Source organism: Bombina bombina, chromosome 3, assembly GCF_027579735.1.
Source record: "Bombina bombina isolate aBomBom1 chromosome 3, aBomBom1.pri, whole genome shotgun sequence".
Classification (NCBI taxonomy): Eukaryota; Metazoa; Chordata; class Amphibia; order Anura; family Bombinatoridae; genus Bombina; species Bombina bombina.
In genome coordinates this window covers 1089760531-1089785860 of record NC_069501.1, presented here as the reverse complement: position 1 = coordinate 1089785860, position 25330 = coordinate 1089760531, and the positions used below count along the sequence as shown (strand labels likewise).

General features: G+C 40.8%; 1 protein-coding gene across 1 annotated transcript in view; it reads left to right on the top strand.

Moving 5' to 3' along the window:
* COG6 (component of oligomeric golgi complex 6) overlaps positions 1-25330 on the top strand; it is a 650023-nt gene that overhangs the window by 516766 nt on the left and 107927 nt on the right. Inside the window, exon 16 of the mRNA XM_053708403.1 lies at positions 15597-15704. Coding sequence (XP_053564378.1) covers positions 15597-15704 — 108 coding nt within the window. The remainder of the gene's footprint in view (positions 1-15596; positions 15705-25330) is intronic.

Here is a 25330-nt window from a genome sequence, read left to right as displayed (position 1 = left end):
TTTGGTTTCGGAGATATAGCGCATTATATTTGATGAAACTCCGCCCACTTTGCACCCCATGTTATGCAATTTTAAAAACAAATATACCATTTGTTTGTGCTGTGTTTGTGCTGATTTGTGCAGCAAAAACGAACGTTTGTGCCGTTTTGGTTTCGGAGATATAGTGCATTTTTTTTTATGAAACCCTGCCCACTTTGCACCCCATGTTATTCAATTTTAAAAACAAATATACCGATTGTTTGTGCTGTGTTTGTGCTGATTTGTGCCGCAAAAACGAATATAGAACACCAGTGATTAAAGGGACATTATACACTCATTTTTTCTTTGCATAAATGTTTTGCAGATGATCTATTTATATAGCCCATAAAGTTTTTTTTTTTTTTTTTTTAAACTGATAGTTTTTGCTTATTCTTAAATAACATTGCTCTGATTTTGAGAATCCTAACCAAGCCCCAAAGTTTTAGGGGAATACCGAAGTATACCTACTTGACCTTGCTTCTGTTTGTGTAAAGGGTCTTTTCATATGCAAAGGAAGGGGGAGGGGAGTGTCGGATATTTCCCACTTGCAATGGGTGCTCCAGTAACCTTTTAAACAGAGCTAAACTGGAAGCTTCTAAGTAAGTTTTTAAATGGTTTTATACCGGATTTTTATATCAGTATCTGTGCATATTATTCTTTATAATAATGTCTATTACATGCAGTTATATGAAAATTGGTGTATACTGTCCCTTTAACACTGCACCAGAAAGTAAAATGTAAGAGGGTTAATATTGTGGCATTTACAGGGCCAGATTTGTAATGAGGCAGAGTAGGCATGTGCCCACAGGCGCCCTCCATAGAGGGGAGCCGTGCCTAATTTCTGGTGTTCTGTCAATTAATTCGACAGAACAGCGGCAACAACAAGGAGGGTGTGCTCTATAAAGAACACTATTCAGAGCGCACCTCCTTCTTTTCCATGACCGGGGACCTCGGTGTAGGCTGCCTATTAAAAAGTCTGTCCAGCACAGGCAGGCGTTTAACTGGCACCACGGAAGCCGCCGGTAACAGAAAACAAGGGGGATGTGCTCTGTTTAGTGCACTCTGTGCCTATGGGCAGTGGCGTAGCGTGGGGGGGGGGAACAGGGGCGGTTGCCCCGGGCGCATAATTCTGAGGGGCGCTTCCAGCCTCAACTTAGCAAAGGGAAGAAGGGAGGCTAAAAATTCTGACAGGCCCCCAGCTCTGTTCTGCGACCCGTCAGGAATGTGGTGATGCGCCGACTAAGGTAAGTTGTCAGGACCAGACTTACTTAGAGCCCTGTTTTTGCCTGATACTAGCAACACGCAAAATGCAGCTTAATTACGGTTCTATTATTACCCAACAAGTAAGTTCCTTTCCAACAAAGGACCCAGAGCCAGAATGTCATGCATTGCCTGGGGCACTTTTTAAGGATCTCTAAGCAGAGGTGGGGGGGAGGAATCCTTAAAAAGTGCAATAAATCTCTTTCAAACCCGTGGCACTGGTGGCAGCATGGCTGGGCTCTGCATTTCTGTTAACCCCAGTTACCTAGTTAGTGGGATGGTGGGTGATCAGAGACCATACTTTCATGTTTGACCGGATTCTGATTACAACTTACGCCATCTTGTCCTTGCACAAAAAAAGTATATTTGTGACAGTTGACAAAAATGAGGCCTTGTTTCCTGTATTTGATTTTTCCCCTCCATGATCTTCCTAGGGCAGAAGTAGATTTAGGGATTTGTGTGCTGTCTGGCACCAGGATTGTGCTGCTCACCAGGCATTTCACTGTGTTTGTCTCCTATCAAAGAAGTCCTATGAATTCACCATCTTGAATCTATTTCTTGCTGAACTCCTGAGGTGTGGACTTTTACTGATTTTTAGGGTTTGGGTGCTCATTGCCTTTTTTATTTACATTAAACCCACCCTCACTGCATTTAAAGTAAAAAAAATAACTATAATTTGTGTTAGTAAATAAATTTAACAGCACCCCCCTAAATACCATACACCCTCCCCCCATATATGTATGTAATGCTGGGTTGTCTGTCCCATGCCCCTTTTATATTGATTACTTACAATTGTTATATTTATTATGGTAGAATATATACCACACTTTTATATGTCATTGGCACCCAAAAGACAGTCTGCCCAGCAGGGAAAACCTTATGTAACAGCTGCCAAACTGTGTGTCCCCTTTTCCTCTTTTTAACGACTTACCAAAAACCTATTGCACCACATATACAATATGGGTTGCTGCAATGTGGGGGTGGGTGCACCCTGTGGTCTGCAGTATTTGTACCATGAAGTTTTACAGATCAGGACGTCACCACCAGATGGGGGTTAAGGGGGGCTTTCCACCCATGTGTAAAACGAGAATAAATCTTAAAATTTAATATTGTATATATTTGCCCAGCTCTGTAGAGCTGCAGACAGGGTTTGATCACAGGGGGATAGCACATAATGCTTGCAGGCTTCACCCACTGCCTCTTGTATTGCCAATATATTATTTTCATGGCTTTGTTTGTAAGGCACTACTGATTAGTAGCTGCTTATGACAAGGGACATATTTTGGGGATATGGGTATCATCAGCAATAACTGTTAGTTATCCAGTAAAGATGGTTAAGGGAGCATTTTGTGGGAGAGGAGACAGTGTCCCTTGCTTTATGTGATCTACCAGGCTTGGGTCTTTGCTTGGTTTGTCCCAAATGTAAGAAGAAGCAGCATATCAAAAATGGGGTTGGGGGGGGCGCAATACTTGCCTTGCCCTGGGCACTGACAACCCACGCTACGCCACTGCCTATGGGCACCCGAAATGTAAATCCGGCCCTGGGCATTAAAGGATTAACATGGTAACATACCGGTTTATACGGCATACATGGGGTTATTGAAGAGTAATGGATTGGAAGAAGCCCAAACCATAGCTTAAAGGGACACTGAACCCAATTTTTTTCTTTCGTGATTCAGATAGCGCATGCAATTTTAAGCAACTTTCTAATTTACTCCTATTATCAATTTTTATTTATTCTCTTGCTATTTTTATTTGAAAAAGAAGGCATCTAAGATTTTTTTGGGTTCAGAACTCTGGATAGCACTTTTTTATTGGTGGATGAATTTATCCACCAATCAGCAAGGACAACCCAGGTTGTTTACCAAAAATGGGCCGGCATCTAAACTTACATTCTTGCATTTCAAATAAAGATTCCAAGAGAATGAAGAAAATTTGATAATAGGAGTAAAGTTGCTTACAATTTCATGCTCTATCTGAATCACAAAAGAAAAATTTGGGTTCAGTGTCCCTTTAAAGGGATATTAAAACCCACATTTTTTCTTTCATGATTTAGAAAGAGCATGCAATTGTACACAACTTTCCAATTTACTTCTATCATCTAATTTGCTTAATTTTCTTGATATTCTTTGCTGAAAGCATATCTAGATATGCTCAGTAGCTGCTGATTGGTAGATGCACAGATGCCTCGTGTGATTGGCTCACCCATGTGCATTGGTATTTCTTCAAAAAAGGATATCTAAAGAATGAAGCAAATTAGATAGAAGTAAACTGGAATGTTATTTAAAATTGTATTCTCTTCTTAAATCATGAAAGAAAATGTTTGGGTTTAGTGTCCCTTTAAGTAATTTAACTGCAAAGTGAATAAGTAGAAACCCACTACTTAATTGAAAAATGAAATTTTCAATTAAATTGCAGTAAAGCCCTCTTCAACCCCATTAGGCCTAATAAACCTCCTTTAGCCAATTTAACCTCTTTGTTGCCATATTAATCGCCTGTAATGTCATGTTAACCACAGACAGCCCAATATTAACTTGCTTAGATTTAACAAGCTCTTAAAAGCACTCAAGCAAGTTTTCTTATATAAGTCAATTCTTTTTTAGTCGCTTTTTTTTTTTTTTTTTTTTTTTTAAAACATTTAGGGGGGCATTACATTCCTGGCGATGGGGAAAAAATTGTCTCACTAGTTTTCTATGCAGCGTAACTAGACTGTTGCGCTGAGCAGCTACACTGCTGCGCTGCATAGAAAACTGAAACAGGTTTTTTTTTCCAGTTGCCAGGGATGTAATCTCACCCATATGTTCTTAAATATTTATTTCTGGTGTGGAAGTCACATCTGTTCTTTTGTATACCCCAAAGTTTTATAATTCTATTTGTACTTACAAACATTGTAGTTGTGATAATACTTTTGAATCAAACAGTATATGTACACATAATGCACAATATCTCCGAAATCAAACTGGAACAAACGTTCATTTTTGCGGCACAAATCAGCACAAACGCAGCACAAACAAATGGTATATTTGTTTTTAAAATTGCATAACATGGGGTGCAAAGTGGGCGGGGTTTCATTAAAAAATAATGCACAATATCTCCTAAACCAAACCGGCACAAACGTTAGTTTTTGCGGCACAAATCAGCACAAACGCAGCACAAACGAATGGTATATTTGTTTTTAAAATTAAATAACATGGGGTGCAAAGTGGGCGGAGTTTCAGCAAATATAATGCGCTATATCTCCGAAACCAAACCGGCGCAAACGTTCGTTTTTGCGGCACAAACCAGCACAAACGCAGCACAAACAAATGGTATATTTGTTTTTAAAATTGCATAACATGGGGTGCAAAGTGGGCGTAGTTTCAGCAAATATAATGCGCTATATCTCCGAAACCAAACCGGCACAAATGTTCATTTTTGCGGCACAAACCAGCACAAACGCAGCACAAACAAATGATATATTTGTTTTTAATATCGAATAACATGGGGTGCAAAGTGGGCGGGGTTCATAAAAAATAATGCGCTATATCTCAGAAACCAAAACAGCACAAACGTTAGTTTTTGCGGCACAGATCAGCACAAACGCAGCACAAACCAATGGTATATTTGTTTTTAAAATTGCATAACATGGGGTGCAAAGTGGGCGGAGTTTCAGCAAATATAATGCGCTATATCTCCGAAACCAAACCGGCACAAACGTTCGTTTTTGCGGCACAAACCAGCACAAACGCAGCACAAACAAATGGTATATTTGTTTTTAAAATTGCATAACATGGGGTGCAAAGTGGGCGGAGTTTCAGCAAATATAATGCGCTATATCTCCGAACCCAAACTGGCACAAATGTTCATTTTTGCGGCACAAACGCAGCACAAACAAATGGTATATTTGTTTTTAAAATTGCATAACATGGGGTGCAAAGTGGGCGGAGTTTCAGCAAATATAATGTGCTATATCTCCGAAACCAAACCGGCACAAACGTTCGTTTTTGCGGCACAAACCAGCACAAACACAGCACAAACAAATGGTATATTTGTTTTTAAAATTGCATAACATGGGGTGCAAAGTGGGCGGGGTTTCATAAAAAAATAATGTGCAATATCTCCTAAAGAAAACCGGCACAAACGTTGGTTTTTGCGGCACAAATCAGCACAAACGTAGCACAAACGAATGGTATATTTTAATTCAGTTTTTACAAACATGGGGTGCCAACTTCACATAGGTCTCTAAAAGGACAGATTTCTGCTTTATCTGTCTTGTTATACAAACGACACAAGCTTTTGTACAGGCTTTGGTCAGAATAAAACCTGTTTACAGACCCTTGACTCCTCCTTGGAGTCTAAATTTAGTTCTTTCAGTTCTTCAGGGGGTTCCGTTTGAACCCTTACATTCCATAGATATCAAGTTGCTATCTTGGAAAGTTCTGTTTTTGGTTGCTATTTCTTCTGCTAGAAGAGTTTCTGAATTATCTGCTTTGCAGTGTGATCCACCCTATCTGGTGTTCCATTCAGATAAGGTTATTTTGCGTACCAAGCCTGGTTTTCTTCCAAAAGTTGTTTCCAACAAGAATATTAACCAGGAAATAGTTGTTCCTTCTCTGTGCCCGAATCCAGTTTCAAAGAAGGAACGTTTGTTACACAATTTAGATGTAGTCCGTGCTTTAAAGTTCTATTTAGAAGCAACAAAGAACTTTAGACAAACCTCATCCTTGTTTGTCGTTTACTCTGGTAAGAGGAGAGGACAAAAAGCTATTGCTACCTCTTTTTCTTTCTGGCTGAAAAGCATTATCCGATTGGCTTATGAGACTGCCGGACGGCAGCCTCCTGAACGAATCCCAGCTCACTCCACTAGGGCTGTGGCTTCCACATGGGCCTTCAAGAACGAGGCTTCTGTTAATCAGATATGTAAGGCAGCGACTTGGTCTTCTCTGCACACTTTTGCCAAATTTTACAAATTTGATATTTTTGCTTCTTCGGGGGCTGTTTTTGGGAGAAAGGTTTTGCAAGCCGTGGTGCCTTCTGTTTAGGTAACCTGATTTGCTCCCTCCCTTCATCCGTGTCCTAAAGCTTTGGTATTGGTTCCCACAAGTAATGGATGACGCCGTGGACCGGACACACCAATGTTGGAGAAAACAGAATTTATGCTTACCTGATAAATTACTTTCTCCAACGGTGTGTCCGGTCCACGGCCCGCCCTGGTTTTTTAATCAGGTTTGAAAAAATTTTCTTTTTCTTTATACACTACAGTCGCCACGGCACCCTATAGTTTCTCCTTTTTCTCCTAACCGTCGGTCGAATGACTGGGGGGCGGAGCCAGAGGGGGAGCTATATGGACAGCTCTTGTGTGCTCTCCTTGCCTTTCCCTGTAGGGGAGGAGAATATCCCACAAGTAATGGATGACGCCGTGGACCGGACACACCGTTGGAGAAAGTAATTTATCAGGTAAGCATAAATTCTGTTTTTTTGACGTCTGCATCTGGGTAAGTGCCCAGAAGCTGTAGCATATCCAAATCATTCTTTGGAGCCCATCAACTTACAATTGCCTCATGCCAAAAGCAAACATATATGAGGCTGACAAAATGTGCAACTCTTTTCATTCCTTCCAATTGTCGTTGAAGAATATTCAACTGTTTAGTGAAGACAATTTTAAGTGCATATATTGCCTTTGCCATCCACCTTCCTTGATGCAGTGCCCCTGGGATCCTGAATGTAATGTTTATTCTTATATGAATCTTTTTTTTTTCTTCTTTTGTACACTTAGTTCTTATTTTTGAGGCGAAAACCTTGTCTACTCCACTCATTGACAAACTCATATGATCTTCTTTTTGTGACCTAAGAAATTCTTTATCTTCTTGTGATACGCTATTCATGTCCATCACATTTTGCCGTGAAATGTCAAATAACTCGACGAGATCACCTTTCCAAATCTGCCATTTCACATTTGCTTTATCCGTGTTTCTGGATTTCTCTTTACCCAGATTTTGGTATTCTTTGTACAGCTTCTGTATACCAGCACGGATATTCTCTTCCGTCTTAACAGGGATATTTGCTTTCCTCCACACTTCCTGTAGTTTAGTACTGGTAGATTTAGCAGCATCCGAAAGTGTTTTTTTCATTTCCTTGTGATGGTAAATAAAAACTAAAAGTACTTGTTCCTTTGAAGGGAGCCGAGCTCCTAAAAACTCACCACTAGGCACCTTTTCTAGCAGCCAAATTCCTCTTTTGGTTCCCATTTTAAAGTTCAATTACCTGCAAAAGATGAAAGAAATACATGAGAAGACCATTAGTGTAAAGCACTTCAATGTTAGAAATTTCACTAGTTTGTTATAAAAATGATCAATGTGTGCAACCCCTAAATATTATCCGATCTTCTTGAAATTTGACATATATATCTTTTACATCACTGAGACTCGGGGCGTAAGAAAAGTCATATGAAAATCACATCTTTGGAAAAATTAAACACCCAAATGTGTGTATATTTATATATACACACACACCCACTGAGGGGAAGATAGAAACTCTTAGAGCAGGCTTGATGTGTAGTGGTAGATGCAGTGTTTTGGGAACACTTTCTAGATAGAAAGTTGGGAGCTCTACTGGCTAGCATGTAAAATGTTGTGATGTGTTAACTGATCAATATATAGGAATAAGGTCTAGAAGACAAGCTGTGTCACAGTGTTGCTTACTGGAAGATAAAAAAGAGCTACTGTATAACCATCAGGAAGCTGGGAGTGATAACTAGATGACAGGTTGTGACTGTATAAGTTACATGTAAGCAGGAATGACGGGCATACTCAGGGGCGTATTACTGCCTAGGCTAACAAGGCCGGTGCCTATGCGACAGAATGAGGGGGGCGGCACTTCTTGCAGCCTCAGTAGGCAGCTTAACAGTCACTCTGTCTCATCAAAAATCACGCTAGCCGCTAAGCCCTACATATCCGGAAGCTGCATATAATGGTGCCCAGCGCTAACAACTCTGTCTGACTCTAAGCAAGAAATCACTCACTAACTACTGAACCCATATATCTTAGCTGCATATTTGCTAATGATGCCCAGATTTCCTCCGCCGCTCCGCTCCCAAGGGTCTGCCTGCAGCTGCAGTGCTTACACGGAACACGCCCCTTTATTGGAGCCGGCCGGGTCACTCCATTGCCCGGATCAAGAATCAATCGCATTACATTGTCAAGGAGGCCGGATGCCTTAGTCTGCCCTGAAGTAATAGGAAGTCACCCTTTATTGGTACCGGGTCCTAGTGATACTAGTCGTGCGGGTGGTGATTTATGAGTAACAACGTTCTTCTGGGATCTCCTGAGGGTTAGAAATGAAAAAAGTAAATGTGCATGGGTGGATTTCAATTTTAAGCATTTTTGCAATATACTCCCGTTAGCAAAAATGCTTCTAGTGAAATTCTTTTCTCATTATTTATTATTCTCCAACATTGGTGTGTCCGGTCCACGGCTTCATCCTTACTTGTGGGATATTCTCTTCCCCTACAGGAAATGGCAAAGAGAGCACCCAGCAAGAGCTGTCCATATAGCTCCCCCTCTGGCTCCGCCCCCCCAGTCATTCTCTTTGCCGCTCTGAACAAGTAGCATCTCCACGGGGATGGTAAAGAGTATGTGGTGTTAGTTGTAGTTTTTTTTATTCTTCTATCAAGAGTTTATTTTAAAATAGTGCCGGTTTGTACTATTTACTCTAAAACAGAAAAGGATGAAGAGTTCTGTTTAAAGAGGAGTATGATTTTAGCAGCAGTAACTAAAATCAATTGCTGTTCCCACGCAGGACTGTTGAGCCCAGAGAACTTCAGTTGGGGGGAACAATTTGCAGACTTTTCTGCTCAAGGTATGATCAGTCATGTTTCTAACAAGACATGCTAATGGTAGAAGACTGTCATTTTTCCCTTAAGGGGTAAGTAAGCCATTTTCTCAGACTCCTAACAGATTAAGGCTTACAAATGGGCTATACACTGGTTGACACTATTGTGGGCTAAATCGATTGTTTTATTTCATATTTTAATGGCATTTAGTGTGTTTTGTGCACTTAAAAGCACTTTGGGAACGTTTTTTATCACCTGGCATTGAGTTAGACGGCTATTTCAGTCAGGAAGGCCCCTTCACTCTGGTATGCAGAGGAAGGAGGCCCCGTTTTCGCGCCTCAATTGCGCAGTTTACTTTCATGGCAGTGCATGCAGCTTCATGTGAGGGGTCCTGTGGCATCCTAAAACGGACTCTGGAAGGTTTATTTCATTGCTGAATAACTCTCAGGGAAGGTAAAAAGCCGCAGCAAGGCTGTGGCTGTGATTGTAGTGTACTAAAATTGTCTAATTGAACAAATAGCTCTGGTTTGCTCATTTTAAGGGTTAAAGTCTTGAAACTTGGTGTGCAATACTTTCAGGGCATTAGGACTCTGGGGTAAAAAATTTGTAAAAATCGGACATTGCCTTCATTGTTTTTCAATATATCAGAAATAAAGTGTGCCTGTTTATTATTTAAAGGGACAGTAACGCTTGTCTTTAAAAACGCTTTTATTGCATTATTAGCCTGCCAAATTCTGTCTAACATGTCTATACCTTCAGATGGCTTATGTTCTGTGTGTATGAAAGCCAAGGTGGTTCCCCCAATTAATGTTTGTGCAAATTGTGTCATAGCGTCCAAGCAAAGTATGGACAGTACTGCCACATTGAATAAGATTGCCCAAGATGATTCTTCTAATGAAGGTAGTGGGGATAGTTCCTCATCCTCTCCTTCTGTGTCAACACCAGTTTTGCCCGCGCAGGCGATACCTAGTACATCTAGCGCGCCAATGCTTGTTACTATGCAACAGTTAACAGCAGTAATGGATAATTCAATAGCAAATCTGTTATCCAAACTGCCATCCTACCCTAGAAAGCGCGACAGCTCAGTTTTAAATACAGAAGATGAGCAGGTTGGCGCTGAGGACAATTTATCAGTTATACCCTCACATCAATCTGAATTGGCAGTGAGGGAGGGCCTGTCTGAGGGGGAAATTTCTGATTCAGGAAAAGTTTCTCAGCAGGCAGACACTGTAAAATTTAAATTTAAGTTAGAACATCTCCACGCCCTGCTTAAGGAGGTCCTAACTACTCTTGATGACTGTGATTCTTTGGTAATTCCAGAGAAATTGTGCAAGATGGACAAATTCTTAGAGGTCCCAGTGCCCGCTGATGCCTTTCCGATACCCAAGCGGGTGGCGGATATAGTGACTAAGGAGTGGGAAAAGCCAGGTATACCTTTTGTTCCACCTCCTATATTCAAGAAAATGTTCCCCATTGTTGACCCCAGAAGGGACGCATGGCAAACGGTTCCTAAGGTTGAGGGGGCAGTGTCAACGTTAGCTAAGCGCACAACTATTCCTATTGAGGACAGTTGCGATTTTAAAGATCCTATGGATAAAAAATTGGAAGGATTGATAAAAAAGATATTTGTTCAGCAAGGCTTCCTGCTTCAACCAATCTCGTGCATTATTCCTGTCACCTCGGCAGCGTATTTTTGGTTCGAGGAACTAGAAAATTCGCTCCAAAAAGTGACTCCATATGATGAAGTCATGGACAGAATTCACGCACTAAAGTTGGCTAATTCCTTTATTTTGGATGCCGCTTTCCAATTGGCTAAGTTAGTGGCGAAAAATTCAGGGTTTGCAATAGTGGCGCGCAGAGCGCTTTGGCTGAAATCCTGGTCGGCGGATGTGTCGTCCAAGAATAAATTGCTTAATATTCCTTTCAAGGGTAAGACCCTTTTCGAGCCGGAATTGAAAGAGATTATTTCAGACATTACTGGTGGAAAGGGACATGCCCTCCCACAGGATAGGCCTTTCAAGGCTAAGAACAAATCTAATTTTCGTTCCTTTCGCAATTTCAGGAACGGACCGAATCCTAACTCTGCGGCCTCCAGACAAGAAGGCAACTCTTCCCAGCCTAAGCCAGCATGGAAACCATTGCATCCTGGACCGGATCTAGTAGGGGGCAGACTTTCTCTCTTCGCTCAGGCTTGGGCAAGAGACGTTCAGGATCCCTGGGCACTAGAAATAGTCTCTCAGGGGTATCTTCTAGAGTTCAAGGAACTTCCTCCAAGGGGAAGGTTCCACATGTCTCGCTTATCTTCAAACCAGAAAAAAAGAGACAGGCATTCTTACATTGCGTAGGAGACCTATTAAAAATGGGAGTGATAAACCCAGTTCCAACAGCGGAACAAGGTCTGGGATTTTACTCAAACCTGTTTGTAGTTCCCAAAAAAGAGGGAACTTTCAGGCCAATTCTGGATCTAAAAATTCTAAACAAATTCCTCAGAGTTCCATCATTCAAAATGGAAACCATTCGGACAATTTTACCAACAATCCAGGAGGGTCAATATATGACTACCGTGGACTTAAAGGATGCCTACCTGCATATTCCTATCCACAAAGGTCATCATCAGTTCCTGAGGTTCGCCTTCATGGACAAACATTACCAGTTCGTGGCTCTTCCGTTCGGTTAAGCCACTGCTCCCAGAATTTTCACAAAGGTGCTAGGGTCCCTTCTAGCGGTTCTAAGACCGAGGGGCATTGCTGTAGCACCTTATCTAGACGACATTCTAATCCAAGCGTCGTCCCTTTCCAAAGCAAAGGCTCAGACATTGTTCTAGCCTTTCTCAGATCTCACGGGTGGAAGGTGAACGTAGAAAAGAGTTCCCTGTCTCCGTCAACAAGAGTTCCCTTTTTGGGAACAATAATAGATTCTTTAGAAATGAAGATCTTCCTGACAGAGGTCAGAAAGGCAAAGCTTTTAAACGCTTGTCAAGTTCTTCACTCTATTCTTCAGCCTTCCATAGCTCAGTGCATGGAAGTAGTAGGATTGATGGTTGCAGCAATGGACATAGTTCCTTTTGCTCGAATTCATCTAAGGCCATTACAACTGTGCATGCTCAATCAGTGGAATGGGGACTATGCAGACTTGTCTCCCCAGATTCAAGTAGACCAGGTAACCAGGGATTCTCTCCGCTGGTGGTTGTCTCACGATCACCTGTCTCAAGGAATGAGTTTCCGCAGACCAGAATGGGTCATTGTCACGACCGACGCCAGTCTCTTAGGCTGGGGTGCGGTCTGGGACTCTCTGAAAGCTCAATGTCTAAGGTCTCGAGAAGAGTCTCTTCTCCCGATAAACATTTTAGAACTGAGAGCGATATTCAATGCGCTCCTGGCATGGCCTCACCTAGCAAAGGCCAAATTCATAAGGTTCCAGTCGGACAACATGACGACTGTAGCGTACATCAATCATCAGGGGGGAACAAAGAGTTCCTTAGCGATGAGAGAGGTATCCAAGATCATCAAATGGGCAGAGGATCACTCCTGCCACCTATCTGCAATTCACATCCCAGGATTGGACAACTGGGAGGCGGATTATTTGAGTCGTCAGACTTTTCATCCGGGGGAGTGGGAACTCCACCCGGAGGTTTTTGCCCAGTTAACTCAACTATGGGGCATTCCAGATATGGATCTGATGGCGTTTCGCCAGAACGCAAAGGTTCTTCGATACGGGTCCAGATCCAGGGATCCCAAGGCGACACTGGTGGATGCATTAGTGGCGCCTTGGTCGTTCAACCTAGCTTATGTATTTCCACCGTTTCCTCTCCTTCCCAGGCTTGTAGCCAGGATCAAACAGGAGCAGGCCTCGGTGATTCTAATAGCAGGACTTGGTATGCAGACCTGATGAATAAGTCATCGGCTCCACCATGGAAGCTACCTTTGAGGCAGGATCTTCTAGTACAAGGTCCGTTCGAACATCCAAATCTAGTCTCTCTCCAACTGACTGCTTGGAAATTGAACGCTTGATTCTATCTAAGCGTGGGTTTTCAGATACAGTCATAGATACTCTGGTTCAAGCCAGAAAACCTGTAACTAGGAAGATTTACCATAAGATATGGCAAAAATATATCCGTTGGTGTGAATCCAAGGGATTCCCTTGGAGTAAAATTAAAATTCCTAGGATACTTTCCTTTCTCCAAGAAGGTCTGGATAAAAGTTTGTCAGCTAGTTCCTTAAAAGGACAGATATCTGCTCTGTCTGTTTTGTTACACAAACGTCTGGCAGCAGTGCCAGATGTACAGGCGTTTGTACAGGCGTTAGTTAGAATCAAGCCTGTTTACAGACCCATGACTCCTCCTTGGAGTCTAAATGTAGTTCTTTCAGTTCTTCAGGGGGTTCCGTTTGAACCCATGCATTCCATAGATATTAAGTTACTATCTTGGAAAGTTCTGTTTTTGGTTGCTATTTCTTCTGCTAGAAGAGTTTCTGAATTATCTGCTTTGCAGTGTACTTCTCCCTATCTGGTATTCCATACAGATAAGGTAGTTTTACGTACCAAGCCTGGTTTTCTTCCAAAGGTCGTTTCCAACAGGAATATTAACCAGGAAATTGTTGTTCCTTCTCTGTGCCCGAATCCAGTTTCAAAGAAGGAACGCTTGTTACACAATCTAGATGTGGTCCGTGCTTTAAAGTTCTATTTAGAAGCAACAAAGGATTTCAGACAGACATCATCTTTGTTTGTTGTGTATTCTGGTAAGAGGAGAGGGCAGAAAGCTACTGCTACCTCTCTTTCTTTTTGGCTGAAAAGCATCATCCGATTAGCTTATGAGACTGCCGGACGGCAGCCTCCTGAACGAATTACAGCTCATTCTACTAGAGCTATGGCCTCCACATGGGCTTTCAAGAACAAGGCTTCTGTTGATCAGATCTGTAAGGCAGCGACTTGGTCTTCTCTGCATACTTTTGCCAAATTTTACAAATTCGATACTTATGCTTCTTCGGAGGCTATTTTTGGGAGAAAGGTTTTGCAAGCCGTGGTGCCTTCCGTTTAGGTAACCTGGTTTGCTCCCTCCCTTCATCCGTGTCCTAAAGCTTTGGTATTGGTTCCCACAAGTAAGGATGAAGCTGTGGACCGGACACACCAATGTTGGAGAAAACAGAATTTATGTTTACCTGATAAATTTCTTTCTCCAACGGCCCTGGTTTTTAACCAGGTTTGAAAAATTTCTTTCTTTATACACTACAGTCACCACAGCACCCTATAGTTTCTCCTTTTTTTTCTCCTGACTGTCGGTCGAATGACTGGGGGGCGGAGCCAGAGGGGGAGCTATATGGACAGCTCTTGCTGGGTGCTCTCTTTGCCATTTCCTGTAGGGGAAGAGAATATCCCACAAGTAAGGATGAAGCCGTGGACCGGACACACCGTTGGAGAAAGAAATTTATCAGGTAAACATAAATTCTGTTTTTTAGCGGCATACTCGCATATCCTGTGAGGGCTCAAGCACCAGTATGTAGAGACCATGCCTGCTCATTCGTGTGTATTACATTCGTGAACACTTCATTTGTGTCATATAAGCCACTGCTGACTCTCTGAGAAGGTGCAGTGTTTAAATGCTGGTGCACGGGGCACTTACAGCATATGGGCATATGCAGATGAAAACCATAATAACTCTTACTAGAAGCATTTTTACTAATGACAGTATATTGCAAAATGCACTCATGCACATTTCAGTTTTGACGGTTCTCTCCCTTTAATTAGAATTCTGTAGATTTACAGCATTATAATGAATTAACTATAAATATGCATATTTGCAACCTGATAGGGGCTTTGGAAATCTATATATATCTAAATCTTGATATGGATATTCATTAGAAATCTGTATATTAAAGCCTGTTACAGATATTAATTAGGAATGTGTAAATTTGCACATTAGATTATTAATAGCATGATAGAAATATTCATTACAAGTATATCGACAGCCTGAGTATGCATTAAAAATCTATGTACCTACAACCTGATAGAGATATTCATTAGAAAGCTGTATATTTACATAATAATATGGATAATCATTACAATTCAAGTGGATTTACAGAAATGGAGATTTATTAAAAGGATATAAATTAGATTTACTGTAATTCCTGTAATATAGCAGCAAAATTGCAATGTCCTAATTTATAAATTGAACCAATGACTTTATATGTAGGTATATATTACTATTGTGTGAAAACTGCTGATAGAACGTGGTGGACATTTTTTATTTTTTTTTAAGAGTTTATATTGCCCAGAATTATGTCTGGTTTAAAATTGCCAGTCAGTGCTTCAATTCTGCTCCCTCTTTCTAGTAAATGTTATGTTCCAGTTAGTTAATTATCTTACATAAACATTGAGTTAAGTATTTCCGGTTATCATGGTTTGTTTTGTCTATTGAACATAATTATTTTATTTAATTATGTATCAGGAATTTTCCCTCTCTTACATTTTTCCTTTCTTTTGTTTTTTGTTTTTGTCTTCTGTGTGTTTACAGGTTGAAGCTCATATGGATACTCTTATCAATGAACAAGCTTCTTACGTGTTAACAAGAGTCGGTTTAAGTCAAATATACAGCTGTGTACAGCAGCATAAACCGGAACATGTGAGTTTAACTAAAATATCCAATTTGTTATAATGAAGAAATATAATTTCTCTTGTTAAGTGTATCCAGTCCACGGATCATCCATTACTTGTGGGATATTCTCCTTCCCAACAGGAAGTTGCAAGAGGATCACCCACAGCAGAGCTGCTATATAGCTCCTCCCCTCACTGCCATATCCAGTCATTCTCTTGCAACTCTCAACAAAGATGGACGTAGTAAGAGGAGAGTGGTGTATTATAGTTAGTTTTTTAACTTCAATGAAGAGATTGTTGTTCCATCATTATGTCCTAATCCTTCTTCAAAGAAGGAAGGTCTTTTGCATAATCTAGACGTAGTCCGTGCCTTGAAGTTTTACTTACAGGCTACTAAAGATTTTCGTCAAACATCTAACCTGTTTGTTGTTTACTCTGGTCAGAGGAGAGGTCAAAAGGCCTCGGCAACCTCTCTTTCTTTTTGGATTAGGAGTATAATCCGTTTAGCCTATGAGACTGCTGGACAGCAGCCTCCTGAAAGGATTACAGCTCATTCTACTAGAGCTGTGCCTTCCACCTGGGCCTTTAAAAATGAGGCCTCTGTTGAACAGATTTGCAGGGCTGCGACTTGGTCTTCGCTTCATACTTTTTCCAAATTTTCCAAATTTGATACTTTTGCTTCTTCGGAGGCTGTTTTTGGGAGAAAAGTGCTACAGGCAGTGGTTCCTTCCGTTTAAGTTCCTGCCTTGTCCCTCCCATCATCCGTGTACTTTAGCTTTGGTATTGGTATCCCACAAGTAATGGATGATCCGTGGACTGGATACACTTAACAAGAGAAAACATAATTTATGCTTACCTGATAAATTTATTTCTCTTGTAGTGTATCCAGTCCACGGCCCGCCCTGTCCTTTTCAGGCAGGTCTAAATTTTAATTAAACTACAGTCACCACTGCACCCTATGGTTTCTCCTTTCTCGGCTTGTTTCGGTCGAATGACTGGATATGGCAGTGAGGGGAGGAGCTATATAGCAGCTCTGCTGTGGGTGATCCTCTTGCAACTTCCTGTTGGGAAGGAGAATTTCCCACAAGTAATGGATGATCCGTGGACTGGATACACTACAAGAGAAATAAATTTATCAGGTAAGCATAAATTATGTTTTTATAACATTCTAATTCAAAGGTATGTAGCTATTCTCAAATAACATAATACTGTTAGTTATCTGATACCTATTGAAAACTGTTAGCATATCTCTTCAATTTTATTTCCTTGAAATGGACCTCTTTTTCATTATTGATTAAAGATTCACTTCTTGCAGCCACTAAAGAAATGACATATATTATGGTGCAAAATCCTTAAGAATTGTTTGTTTATGTTAAGATAATAATACTTTGGTTTTACTTATGTTTCTTTAAACTGTTTAATTATCATGTTGCATTTGCACAATGATTTTAGTGGGATCAAAGCCACTCTCTTATTTGCTGGATAAACATTTTGGTTAGAAACAAGACATGTCTGTCTATCAAGTATATCAAACCCATCTGTAAGCAATATTGTTTTGAGGGTTTCTGGCATATTTTTTTGTTCAATCATGAGGTTTCCAAAACCATGTCGGGAAACTAAAATATATAGAGTCTTTCTGAAAGGGATGGTAACCATAATTTTTGGTATCCGAGTTTAATCTTTTCTCTTATTTTCACATTTTGGCCCAGTTCTTTTTAACTTGGTAGGGCTGCAACCATTTGTTCGCATTGATTTGCTCTGCCTCACCGAACAAGGTTGTAGTTAATGAAAGACAAATACACCTGATTATTAGCTATCTTCACTGCAGATACCATTTCTTCCATAAGATGATGAGAGTCCATAGGTGTCTATTACCTGGGATATATTTCCCACCACTAGGAGGAGGTCAAGAACCCTCACAAGAGCTTTTAATCCCTCCCACCTCCTCTCCCACTCAGTTTGTTCTTGGCTTCTGAGGAGAGAGGTTCTCTGCAACAAGATTTTATCTAATCATTTATTGGGCGCTCAGACCTGACTTGATCAGAGAAGAATTCAGGATAATTTCTCCAAGATTATGATTGAAGCAGGGGTAAATCTCTGCCATAATTGCCCTCAGGGTGTTGTGGGGACCTCGTCCCTAAGCCTCCACCTGAGAGGTTCCAACTATATCTGCAAATATCCTCTGCAGTATATTTAGTTGCACTGGGTAGGCTCTCTACTGGATCAGTATTCTGTGAGGGAAAAAAAGCATCAGCAAGCCGGTAGGATACAGTGGAGGAGTGCTGCAGTCCAGGTAAGTGACTCAGACACTAAACACAGCCCAGGAACTATCGCTAGTACTCTTCTTTTATATATACTACATAGTTGGGGGTTTACAGCCTTTACACATAGCGCTTTACCTATTTGTTTAACACCAGAAATTCCAGAATTCAGACTTAAAATCCCTCTTATTTCATTCCCCTGCTTCCCCTTAGAAGCTCTAGCTATGTTTTTAGCTTGGGTTCACTTTTTTCCTCACAAAACTGAAAAGCATCACTGTCTCTTATGCAGTTCAGCTCATTGTGGATGCGGTTCAGGTGGGAGACAGAGGGGGAATCAAAAGGAGATTTCTTTTTGTGTTTTTACTCACAGGCTTTGGCCTACATATTGATCTGGAGGTAAGCTCTGCACCCCCCCCCCACCACCACCTTTGGTGCCCTTTTCTCTCTCCCTCACCAGATCAGTGGCTGGCTGATATTTGCACAGGGGCAGTCTGCATATCTTTATTTCCTTTTATTTTCAGTTTTGCTTTTTATTTTGGAGTCATGTCTGTACCACCTTAGCTAGACACACTACTATTCCTATGGAGGATAACTCTTCGTTTAGGGATCCAGTGGACTGGAAACCTGAGTCCTTGCTTAGGAAATTATTTTCCCAATAAGCACTTCAGCAGTAGCAATCACCTGTGTGGCTGCTGTGACTTCTTTTCTGGTGTTATTCTCTTTCTCAGATGGTTTCTGATCAATCTTCTGAGAATATTTGCAACTGCATTAAAGTCCTTAAAGTGGCTAATAATTTAATTTCAGATGCAGTTTTTGACATCATTAAAATTGATTTCAAGAATATGTCCATTACTGTTTTATTAAGGAGAGCTGTATGGCTTAAATCTTGGTCAGCTGATATGGTCTCTAAGAATAAGCTATTTGTAGTCCTTTTTGAAGGAAGATACTTTTTGAATCAGAATTAGATTCTATTATCAAAACTGTCACTGGGAGAAAAGAGGGCCTTCTTACCTCATGACAAAAAGTCTAAGAGGAAGTACAAACAAAAAAATTGTTTTCATTCCAACCAGACGTCTCACTCCTCCAAGCCTTCCTGGAAGTCAGCATCTTCTTGGTCTAAGAACAAACAGACCAAAAAGCCCAATTCAAATCAGAAATCTGCATGAAGGGATGGCCGATAGGGAGCAGATTAATTCGGTTTCAGAAGGCATGGTTTTGATCGGTTGAGGATCCCTGGGTTCTCAATATTATATGCCTGGGTTATCGCATAGGATTTCACACCAGACCTCCCTGGAAACGTTTTCATCTGTCTCACGTTCCAAATGATCCTGTTCAATGTGTTCAAGCTTTAGAGGACATGGGAGTGATCCAACCTGTTCCAATCTCTCAAAAGGGACATCATTTCTATTACAACCACTTCATTGTTCCAAAGAAGGAGGGCACCTACCGTCCTATCTTGGACCTAAAGACTCTGAACACATTTGTTCATGTACCTTCTTTCAAAATGGAAACAATCCGTATCATTTTGCCTTTAGTTCAGGAAGGTCAATTTATGTCAACCATAGACTTAAAGGATGCATATATGTACATCGCAATTCACAAGGATCATTTCCAGTTTCTAAGATTTGATTTTCTCAACAAACATTACCAATTTATAGCCCTCCCCTTTGGTTTGGCCACAGCCCCCTCGCGTCTTCACTAAGGTATTAGGGGCTCTCTTAGCAATAATCAGACCACAGGGAATCTTCATTGCCACTTTTGTTCTAAGCTCCATCTCTTTCCATGGCTACTGCTTATACCCATAGAATGGTATCTTTTTTTCAGGAACATGGATGGAAAATCACTGTCCCCAAAAGTTCCTTATCTGCAGCCACATGGGTGTTTTTTCTGTTTTTTTCTGAGGGTGATAATAGACTCTGTTTAAATGCACTTTTTGTAATAGATAGTCACAGAATCAAACTTCAGATTGCCTGACTTTCTCTACAGATGGCTCGTTCTCCATCTGTAGCACAATGTATGGATGTAGTGGGTCTTATGGTGGCAGCATCAGATGCAGTTGCTTTTGCTCGCTCTAATTGTCCATGCTTCAACAGTAGTCAAATGATTTTCTCCAATTGCAGATAGTTCAGTTCTTCGGTCAAACAATCTCCTTCATGTTGGAGGGAAAGTCCCTATTTGACCCTTGGAGCTTCATTTCTTTGACCTATCTGTCTGATGGGTTGGGGCACTGTTTGGGAAGAGCGCAGGTAGTATGGCCCCTCAGGAAGCGAGGTTACCTATCAATATCCTAGAACTTTGTGCGATTCATCGGACCTTATAGTCTTGACCCTTTTTCAAGCAGGAATAATGGATTGGGTTCCAGTCAGACAATATCATTGCTGTGGCGTACATCAATCATCAGGGAGGGACTTGAAGTTCCTTAGTTATGCAAGAGTTATCTCACATTCTGTCTTGGGCAGAGAAAAACCACTGCATCAGCCATTCACATTCCAGGAGTGAACAATTTGGAAGCAGATTACCTAAGTCATCAGTCTACCCAGGAGAATGGTTTCTTCATCAGCACGTGTTCAATCACTTAGTCCTGAGGTGGGGATAGATCTAATGGCATCCAAATTGAACTCCAAAATTCCAGTTTATTGCTCCAGGTCAAGAGATCCAAGAGCTTACTATCTTTCGTGATCTCTTCTTAAGGTTTCTCTTGGAAATCTTTTAGTATCCCCAGACTTCTTCTGTTACTTCAGAATGGACTGGATAAAGGTTTATCAGCTAGTTCTTTAAAGGGACAGATTACGGCCTTATCTGTTATGTTTCATAAGAAGTTGGCTAAGTTGCCTAATGTGCAAGCCTTGGTGAGAATTTGCCCTGTTTTAGTCCCATTTCTCCCCCTTGTAATTTTAAACAAGTTCTTTCTGTTTTGTAAGGTCCCCAATTTGACCCTATGCATTCTCTGGACCTAAAGTTCTTGTCATGGAAGGTTCTCTTTGGTCTAGCCATTTCTTTCGCTAGATGAGTTTCTGAATTATCAGCTCTGTCTTGTGATCATCCCTACTTGGTTTTCTTTCATGTAATTAGCAAGAGTCCATGAGCTAGTGACGTATGGGATATACATTCCTACCAGGAGGGGCAAAGTTTCCCAAACCTCAAAATGCCTATAAATACACCCCTCACCACACCCACAATTCAGTTTTACAAACTTTGCCTCCTATGGAGGTGGTGAAGTAAGTTTGTGCTAGATTCTACGTTGATATGCGCTCCGCAGCAAGTTGGAGCCCGGTTTTCCTCTCAGCGTGCAGTGAATGTCAGAGGGATGTGAGGAGAGTATTGCCTATTTGAATGCAGTGATCTCCTTCTACGGGGTCTATTTCATAGGTTCTCTGTTATCGGTCGTAGAGATTCATCTCTTACCTCCCTTTTCAGATCGACGATATACTCTTATTTATATACCATTACCTCTGCTGATTTTCGTTTCAGTACTGGTTTGGCTTTCTACAAACATGTAGATGAGTGTCCTGGGGTAAGTAAATCTTATTTTCTGTGACACTCTAAGCTATGGTTGGGCACTTTATTTATAAAGTTCTAAATATATGTATTCAAACATTTATTTGCCTTGACTTAGGATGTTCAACATTCCTTATTTTCAGACAGTCAGTTTCATATTTGGGATAATGCATTTGAATCAATTTTTTTCTTACCTTAAAATTTGACTCTTTTTTTCCCCTGTGGGCTGTTAGGCTCGCGGGGGCTGAAAATGCTTCATTTTATTGCGTCATTCTTGGCGCGGACTTTTTTGGCGCAAAAAATCTTTTCTGTTTCCGGCGTCATACGTGTCGCCGGAAGTTGCGTCATTTTTTGACGTCCTTTTGCGCCAAAAATGTCGGCATTCCGGATGTAGCGTCATTTTTGGCGCCAAAAAGCATTTAGGCGCCAAATAATGTGGGCGTCTTATTTGGCGCCAAAAAATATGGGCGTCGCTTTTGTCTCCACATTATTTCAGTCTCATTTTTTCTTTGCTTCTGGTTACTAGAAGCTTGTTTATTGGCATTTTTTCCCATTCCTGAAACTGTCATTTAAGGAATTTGATCAATTTTGCTTTATATGTTGTTTTTTCTCTTACATATTGCAAGATGTCTCACGTTGCATCTGAGTCAGAAGATACTTCAGGAAAATCGCTGTCTAGTGCTGGAACTACCAAAGCTAAGTGTATCTGCTGTAAACTTTTGGTAGCTATTCCTCCGGCTGTTGTTTGTATTAATTGTCATGACAAACTTGTTAAAGCAGATAAGATTTCCTTTAGTAATGTACCATTGCCTGTTGCAGTTCCTTCAACATCTAAGGTGCAGAATGTTCCTGATAACATAAGAGATTTTGTTTCTGAATCCATCAAGAAGGCTATGTCTGTTATTTCTCCTTCTAGTAAACATAAAAAATCTTTTAAAACTTCTCTCTCTACAGATGAATTTTTAAATGAACATCATCATTCTGATTCTGATGACTCTTCTGGTTCAGAGGATTCTGTCTCAGAGATTGATGCTGATAAATCTTCATATTTATTTAAAATGGAATTTATTCGTTCTTTACTTAAAGAAGTACTAATTGCTTTAGAAATAGAGGATTCTGGTCCTCTTGATACTAATTCTAAACGTTTAGATAAGGTATTTAAATCTCCTGTGGTTATTCCAGAAGTTTTTCCTGTTCCTAATGCTATTTCTGAAGTAATTTCCAGAGAATGGGATAAATTGGGTAATTCATTTACTCCTTCTAAACGTTTTAAGCAATTATATCCTGTGCCGTCTGACAGATTAGAATTTTGGGACAAAATCCCTAAAGTCGATGGGGCTATTTCTACCCTTGCTAAATGTACTACTATTCCTACGTCGGATGGTACTTCGTTTAAAGATCCTTTAGATAGGAAAATTGAATCCTTTCTAAGAAAAGCTTATCTGTGTTCAGGTAATCTTCTTAGACCTGCTATATCATTGGCTGATGTTGCTGCAGCTTTAACTTTTTGGTTGGAGACTTTAGCGCAACAAGTAACAGATCATGATTCTCATAATATTATTATTCTTCTTCAGCATGCTAATAATTTTATCTGTGATGCCATCTTTGATATTATCAGAGTTGATGTCAGGTTTATGTCTCTAGCTATTCTAGCTAGAAGAGCTTTATGGCTTAAAACTTGGAATGCTGATATGGCTTCTAAAACAACTCTACTTTCCATTTCTTTCCGGGGTAACAAATTATTTGGTTCTCAGTTGGATTCTATTATCTCAACTGTTGGTGGGAAAGGAACTTTTTTACCACAGGATAAAAAATCTAAGGGTAAAAACAGGGCTAATAATCGTTTTCGTTTCAACAAAGAACAAAAGCCTGATCCTTCATCCTCAGGAGCAGTTTCAGTTTGGAAACCATCTCCAGTCTGGAATAAATCCAAGCCTTCTAGAAAGGCAAAACCTGCTTCTAAGTCCACATGAAGGTGCGGCCCTCATTCCAGCTCAGCTGGTAGGGAGCAGGTTACGTTTTTTCAAAGAAATTTGGATCAATTCTGTTCACAATCTTTGGATTCAGAACATTGTTTCAGAAGGGTACAGAATTGGTTTCAAGATGAGACCTCCTGCAAAGAGATTTTTTCTTTCCCGTGTCCCAGTAAATCCAGTGAAAGCTCAAGCATTTCTGAATTGTGTTTCAGATCTAGAGTTGGCTGGAGTAATTATGCCAGTTCCAGTTCTGGAACAGGGGATGGGGTTTTATTCAAATCTCTTCATTGTACCAAAGAAGGAGAATTCCTTCAGACCAGTTCTGGATCTAAAAATATTGAATCGTTATGTAAGGATACCAACATTCAAAATGGTAACTGTAAGGACTATCTTGCCTTTTGTTCAGCAAGGGCATTATATATCCACAATAGATTTACAGGATGCATATCTGCATATTCCGATTCATCCAGATCATTATCAGTTCCTGAGATTCTCTTTTCTGGACATGCATTACCAGTTTGTGGCTCTGCCGTTTGGCCTAGCTACAGCTCCAAGAATTTTTACAAAGGTTCTCGGTGCCCTTCTGTCTGTAATCAGAGAACAGGGTATTGTGGTATTTCCTTATTTGGACGATATCTTGGTACTTGCTCAGTCTTTACATTTAGCAGAATCTCATACGAATCGACTTGTGTTGTTTCTTCAAGATCATGGTTGGAGGATCAATTCACCAAAAAGTTCATTGATTCCTCAGACAAGGGTAACCTTTCTGGGTTTCCAGATAGATTCAGTGTCCATGACTCTGTCTTTAACAGACAAGAGACGTCTAAAATTGATTTCGGTTTGTCGAAACCTTCAGTCACAATCATTCCCTTCGGTAGCCTTATGCATGGAAATTCTAGGTCTTATGACTGCTGCATCGGACGCGATCCCCTTTGCTCGTTTTCACATGCGACCTCTTCAGCTCTGTATGCTGAATCAATGGTGCAAGGATTACACAAAGATATCTCAATTAATATCTTTAAAACCGATTGTACGACACTCTCTAACGTGGTGGACAGATCACCATCGTTTAATTCAGGGGGCTTCTTTTGTGCTTCCGACCTGGACTGTAATTTAAACAGATGCAAGTCTCACAGGTTGGGGAGCTGTGTGGGGATCTCTGACAGCACAAGGAGTTTGGGAATCTCAGGAGGTGAGATTACCGATCAATATTTTGGAACTCCGTGCAATTTTCAGAGCTCTTCAGTTTTGGCCTCTTCTGAAGAGAGAATCGTTCATTTGTTTTCAGACAGACAATGTCACAACTGTGGCATACATCAATCATCAAGGAGGGACTCACAGTCCTCTGGCTATGAAAGAAGTATCTCAAATTCTGGTTTGGGCGGAATCCAGCTCCTGTCTAATATCTGCGGTTCATATCCCAGGTATAGACAATTGGGAAGCAGATTATCTCAGTCGCCAAACGTTGCATCCGGGCGAATGGTCTCTTCACCCAGAGGTATTTCTTCAGATTGTTCAAATGTGGGAGCTTCCAGAAATAGATCTGATGGCGTCTCATCTAAACAAGAAACTTCCCAGGTATCTGTCCAGATCCCGGGATCCTCAGGCGGAAGCAGTGGATGCATTATCACTTTCTTGGAAGTATCATCCTGCTTATATCTTTCTAGTTCTTCTTCCAAGAGTAATCTCCAAGATTCTGAAGGAATGCTCGTTTGTTCGGCTGGTAGCTCCGGCATGGCCTCACAGGTTTTGGTATGCGGATCTTGTCCGGATGGCCTCTTGCCATCCGTGGACTCTTCCGCTACGACCAGACCTTCTGTCGCAAGGTCCTTTTTTCCATCAGGATCTCAAATCCTTAAATTTAAAGGTATGGAGATTGAACGCTTGATTCTTGGTCAAAGAGGTTTCTCTGACTCTGT